Source organism: Azolla caroliniana, unplaced genomic scaffold, assembly GCF_043228905.1.
Source record: "Azolla caroliniana isolate FFs.n. ecotype wild unplaced genomic scaffold, voAzoCaro1.0.p SCAF_349, whole genome shotgun sequence".
NCBI classification, from domain to species: Eukaryota; Viridiplantae; Streptophyta; class Polypodiopsida; order Salviniales; family Salviniaceae; genus Azolla; species Azolla caroliniana.
In genome coordinates, this window is record NW_028230784.1 from 17870 (window position 1) to 24103 (window position 6234).

Here is a 6234-nt window from a genome sequence, read left to right on the forward strand (position 1 = left end):
GAAATTTGTTGCCAGGTAAATGGAGGCAGCTTTGGGTGCCTGCACTTGGGGTTAATAGGCTGAAAGCTGGACTATGTATAGCAATAAACGATACCTGTTTGCTCAATTTTTTACATTATGGAGTCTTGTCCTGTAGTCGAGGTCAATATGCAATTTTTCAAATAGGTTTGAAGAAGTGGGGTTTATTGAATATTTATGCTCCGAATAATGCAAAAGATAGAATGATACTGTGGAAAAGCATAATTTCACAGTTACCCACTGTGGATCATTGGGCAATTGCAGGTGATTTTAATATGGTAGAGGATGTGAGTGATAGGGTAGGAGGAACGTCACAAACAGTGGCTGGTTCAGAATTATATGAATGGGAACGACTGATTTTTGCTTTAGGATTAATGGATGTGTGGCATGTATCTTCCTTTGTAAGGCTACAGGATTCTTTACAGTACTCCAGATCAAATAGAAGTGAGGTTCATACTAATTTGTCTAGGTTAGATAGATTTTATGCCGATAAGTTTATATGGGACAAAGGAGGCTCCATTGGAATTTTACCTTCATTTTCCTTTTCTGATCATGCACCTCTTCGTATAATTATAGTTCTACAGGAACAATATAAAACTTCTAGGTTTCGAATTCCGAATCATGTGTTTCTGCGACAAGATTGTGTTTGTATTGTACATAATATTTGGAATAAGTATGTCTATTCGCAGGATTGTGCATTATCCAGTGTTCAAAATGCTATTAGGGAAATACAACAATTTTTCCACTATAAGGCCAAACAAGTAGTTCACTCATCTTTCACAAAAATAGGAAGACTTCGTAGGGGATTGAGGTCCTTACAACATTTGCAAGAGAAAAGGCCGTATTCGACTTATATAAGGTCTAGGGTGATACAAGTAGGAAACCAAATATTAGAATTACAAAAGGTTTCCGCAGAATTTACTTACCATAATATAGCATCTGAATGGGCAGAGTCAGGAGATAAAGTAAATAAAATGTTTTTTAAAATGCATAATTTCCATAAGTCTACGGCTAGGATTTCCCAGTTAAAATGTCCAGATGGCTCTTTCACCAATGATGCTAGTCAGATGCGGCAAATAGCCTCTGAATATTATGATAATTTGTTGAAGGCTCAATCCTTTTCTATTGGCGATTTAGCTAAAAGAGATATTATATGGTCCAGAATTCAACATAAAGTGCCTGTTCAACTTTCCGAACGTCTTTTGCAACCACTAAGTCCTCAAGAGGTTTTTAAAGCAGCAAAGTCCTTAGCAAAAGATGTTTGTCCTGGGTTGGATGGGTTGAGTGTCCAATGGTATTTACAATATTGGGATTTGATAGGTGAGGGACTAACTAGAGCTTATCAACAGGTTTTAGATTCGGGATATATGCCCCAAGAATGGAATGATGGTTTAATCTATATGATTCCCAAAGCCGGTGGTCAGTTAGAGGAGCTTCGGCATTGGAGGCCAATTACTTTGTTAAACATTATTTATAAGATATTAGCCAAAACGTTAGCTAAACGTTTACAACCTTATCTTTCTGAACTGATTCATGATTCTCAGACAGGTTTTATACAAGAGCGAAGTATTTTTGATAATATTATTCTTTTTTGGGAGATGGTAGCTTTTGCTGAAGGACAGAATCAAGAGTTGGCAGTGTTATTTCTGGATTTCGAAAAAGCTTATGACAGAGTCGACTGGAATTTCATGGAGGGGACTTTGCTTAAGATGGGTTTTCCAAACAATTGGATACGGGGAGTTTCAGCATTATATCGTAATGCACATAGTTCGGTTTTATTTGCAGGGGATATTGGTAGGCGTTTCTCTATTTCAAGATCAGTAAGACAAGGATGTCCACTTGCTCCTTTTTTGTTTTTATTAGTATCTGAAGCGTTTTCTGTATATTTAAATTCTCAGCAGGTTACTATAAAAGGTCTAGCATTGCCATTTGCAGATGCTAGCGTTGATAGTGAGTTTGCTGATGATACAGCTCTTTATATTCACGCCTCACAATTTAATTTGGTGTAGGTTCAAAAAGCTGTGGATGACTTCGCAGATGCATCGGGTGCAGTGATCAATTGGGATAAGTCATCAGGTTTTTGGGTGGCTTCGGGAAACCCTCCAGTTAACGCGCCTAGCGCAGGTTTCTCGTGGATTCCGAAAGGACAGTCCATTAGGTATCTAGGATGTAGAGTAGGGTTAGGAATAAAGGTAGATGATATGATTCGCCCTTATTGGTAAGATTAAGAAATAAGCTAATATATTGGAAGAAGGAAAGGTTATCCTTAGCTGGACGTGTAGTTGTTGCTAATTCTGTGCTTTTATCATCTGTTTGGTATATAGCCTCTACATGGTTGTTTTCTAGGTCCATTATGCTTAGAGTTCAACGTCTAGTACGGAATTTTATTTGGGGAAATGATACGGTACACAATACTATAGCAAAGGTAGCTTGGTCGGTTCTTATACAACCCAAACATAAAGGAGGTTTAGGTTTGATTGATCCTTTCATGCAAAGTAAAGCATTACTTGTTAAACATGTTGTTAGGTGTTTATTGCCTGGACAAGAGTTATGGAAAAAGTTTTGGATGTGTCATTTATATAAATTAAAACCATCGGTTGGTGGTAATTGGCGTGATAGTCTTAGATGGTTCTTTAATTCAGATTTTCCGCTGTCTAAATCGACAGTTGGGTCCTTTAGTTTTTTTAATGGCATTCTAAGGGCATGGGAAAGTATTCGTCGAGCGCTGGTTTTTTTGCCACCAAAAACATATCATCAATTAATGCGTCAGCCGTTGTTATGGAATCCTTTGTTTACTGATGAAGCGGCATGTGTCTTAGGTTTACGACCTAGGTTATCTTGGGCTGCAATGGATAACGGACCAGCTCGTACGGTTGCGGATTGGATTGCTTTCCTGCAGACTTCAGTGCAAGACCAAAAGAGTAGGGTGTCTAATTTCAGAGGGGCAAACATTATGATAACTCAAGTGTCAACGGTGTATCAGGTAACATTACCAACTTTGAGTTTTGGTCATTGTTTGAATTGGTATGGTATGTTTTCGAGATTAAATATACTAATAGGAGCTCGTCTGTATACTCAAAATGGTAGCCTTTACTTTTATGAAGTTTGCGATAATGGTAGGTTGTTGGTAGTGGAGGAGGAGTCTTCAATTGTGTCTTCTGCCAGGCAGCTGCCAGTGAGAGTAATAGCTAGGTTGGGAAAAAAGATATTTATAGATCCTAATCCACTAATTGCTAAGTATTCATCTCATATATGGGTTTTAAATTCTAGACCAATTGTTGATTTGCAGTGGGATCCATTAGATTATGGTTGGAAGTTACCAATGTCTGATAGTACGCAAGAGAAAGTTCTTCCATTTTTTGCATATTCTGTGTCACTGGGTAGGAAGTTTTTGTTAAATGAGATAGAGTCAATTCCGGCAGGAAAAAAATATTGGGAGGAAGGTAATGTCTCATCTACATATATGTTGAAGTTTTGGAAACACCTTTGGTCGCTTAAATGTATGAACAAGGTATTGCACTTTCGATGGTTAATGATTCATTATGCATTGCCAGTAGGAGCTTTATTGAGGGGAACAATACCTGATCGATCATGTGGTAGGTGTGGCTGGGCATATGAGACATTACATCATGCTTTTTGGGAATGTGTTACGGCCAAATGTTTTTGGGCTCGTATTCTTAGGCTTTTAAGTCGTAAGTATAGGGCTACTAAATTCACGTGGGGTACAATCTTTTGGGGTACGTTGGATCAAGAAACTGTTTTTTATCATTATCATAATTCATCATTGACTTTACATGTGAAAAGTTTTCAGGTATACGTTACGAATAGCTCCTTGCAGGGAGTCAAGTTCTTTTCTAGGTGTTATGTTTGGAACTTTATTTCCTCGTTGGCCTTATGGATTATTTGGAAAGCAAGGTGTTCTAAAATATATAATGATGAAGATACTAATGTTGTGGATCAAGTTAAATCTTTCTGGGAATTATTGGTAAATATAGATAAAGGTGAATATGATAGCTATAAGGGTTGTGGAAATGGGCCTAACCGGAAAAGAAAGCGACTTAGAAGAGTCTGGTCAACCATTCCTATTTTTTTGGATGCAACAGGGGAAGATGTAAAGTGGAATTATGTTCCACCTCGATGGTTGTTTCTGCCACCAGCGCCATTTATATTGAACACAGCCGTTTAGGATGAGTGCGTGAGGAAAGTGTAAACTGTTTTTGTGTTGTAAATACAGGTTTTCCACGGACATTGGCAACAAGCTAATCGACGAGAGGGCTGATGTGGAAAGAAGGAAGAATGTGTAAGAGAAAAGGATGGGGTATGGTGGCGGGGTCATAGTCGACAATCGTGAGTGGGTGGGGAATTTTTACACTAATTTTTGTTTTTAATACAGGTTTTTCGTCAACAGTGCAAGATGTTAATCGGCAAGAGGGCTGACGTGGACTGAATGAAGAATTTTTTGTTTTGTGATAAGGATGAGGGAAGATGGCGGGGGGGTCGAAGCCGTCTATCATGAGTGAGGAAACTTTGAGATTAACTGTTTTGTTATTGATATAGGTTTTTTCGTGGACATTGGTCATGACGATAATTGGCTAGACGGTTGATGTGGATTGAACGAAGAAATTTTCTGTGTGAAAGTGATAAGGTTGAGTGAAGATGGTGGGGAGGGTGAAGCCGACTATAACGAGTGGGTGAGAAAATGTTTACACTAATTTTGTGTTGATCAATACAGGATATGCGTGGACATTGCCACCGTGTTAATTGGTGAGATGGCTGATGTCGACTGTATGAAGAATTTCTGTGTTAAGGATGAGTGAAGATGGTGGGGAGGGTGAAGCCGACTATAACGAGTGGGTGAGGAAATGTTTACATTAATTTTGTGTTGATCAATACAGGATATGCGTGGACATTGCCACCGTGGTATTTGGTGAGATGGCTGATGTCGACTGAATGAAGAATTATTGTGTTAAGGATGAGTGAAGATGGTGGGGAGGGTCGAAGCCAATGTGCAGGAGTGGGTGAGGACATGTTTTAACCTAAGTTTTTGTTGATTATACAGGATATGCGTGGACATTGGAACCAGGTTAATCGGTGAGATGGCTGATGTCGACTAAAGGAAGAAATATTTGTGGTGAGGATGAGTGAAGATGGTGGGGAGGGTCGAAGCCAATCATCACGAGTGGGTGAGGAATTTTTAGACGGATTTTATTCTTATCACAGATTTTTGGGGTTTTTTGGGCAATGACGTTAATCGGAGACATGACTGATTGACAAGTGCTGCAGGGACTGTTTTGGTGTTGTGTTTTCAACGGCAACAGCCGAGGAAGGTTCAATCTTGCATGGGAAAAGACAGACAAAGATACAAGAGGTTGGACAGATTTATGAGCTTGGAAAGTCAGCTTGAAGAAGACTACGGCCAAGAAGTAGCAGATTACCTCAATGGCTTGATTGGAGAGAGCAGTTTTGTATTACCTAAGTGGTACAAAAGGACATTCACAAGGGAAAATTAAAGGCCAAGGAACGGGAACAGCTATTGGACAACCAGGTGATGGTGAACAACTTTAGTACATGCGGAACCAAATGCAAACATGGAGTTTTTAGACTACTAGCCATGATTACCACCAAGATATGTATTCACTTGGACCGCAGGAATTTGTTTATAGGTTGAATATGGGTATACTAAAGAGCTTTAGTATATGTGGAATCACATTCAGCCAATGTTGGCTGCAACATGATGTTTTTAGAGGCCATAACAAATGCCATCATTATTTGGTCCCTTTTTTTACGATATATACTTATGGAGTGGAAACTATTATGTACAATTTGTACATTGCCTTTGGCATTGTTAATTTTAATACCAATGGAGCATATTTTTATGGAAAAAAACATCCTGCGTACTCGTCTCTTCTTCGTGTCATTCATTATTTCCCATTTTCTGTGTATGATTCTAAGCTCGGTTGTGGCCGAGCGTCGTGTAGAAGGAGGGTCTTAGTTCCCGTCAGTATGGACATATTTATTTACTCACGCGCTCTTGTCTACGACCTTCTACACTTGGATCTCTTCTTCATGTCACTCGATCTGAGTTTCAAAATCATGATTTTTCAATTCCATATCATAGCCAACTTAGTTGGCTTTATTTTGCATGTTTGAACACAAAAATCTGATATCACACGAGCCCGGTATGAACATTTTCAGTTACTCACGCGCTCTTGTCTA

General features: G+C 39.0%; 1 protein-coding gene across 4 annotated transcripts; it reads left to right on the plus strand.

The window, feature by feature from the left end:
- The first annotated feature begins 1679 nt into the window (after positions 1 to 1679).
- LOC147848487 (uncharacterized) lies at positions 1680 to 5840 on the plus strand. 4 transcript variants are annotated; one of them, XM_087338401.1, is made up of 4 exons: positions 1680 to 1812; positions 2028 to 2176; positions 2838 to 4373; positions 4576 to 5250. In XM_087338401.1, the coding sequence occupies exon 3, from the start codon at positions 2867 to 2869 to the stop codon at positions 4202 to 4204; it is 1338 nt and encodes a 445-aa protein (XP_087194527.1). In that variant the 5' UTR covers positions 1680 to 1812; positions 2028 to 2176; positions 2838 to 2866; the 3' UTR covers positions 4205 to 4373; positions 4576 to 5250. The 4 variants fall into 4 exon arrangements, with proteins under 4 accessions (XP_087194527.1, XP_087194524.1, XP_087194525.1 ...); XM_087338398.1 differs by lacking the exons at positions 1680 to 1812; positions 2028 to 2176 and adding an exon at positions 5302 to 5840 and having other exon boundaries at positions 2235 to 4373; positions 4576 to 5201; XM_087338399.1 differs by lacking the exons at positions 1680 to 1812; positions 2028 to 2176 and having other exon boundaries at positions 2235 to 4373; positions 4576 to 4872; positions 5078 to 5250.
- The last annotated feature ends 394 nt before the right edge of the window (positions 5841 to 6234 follow it).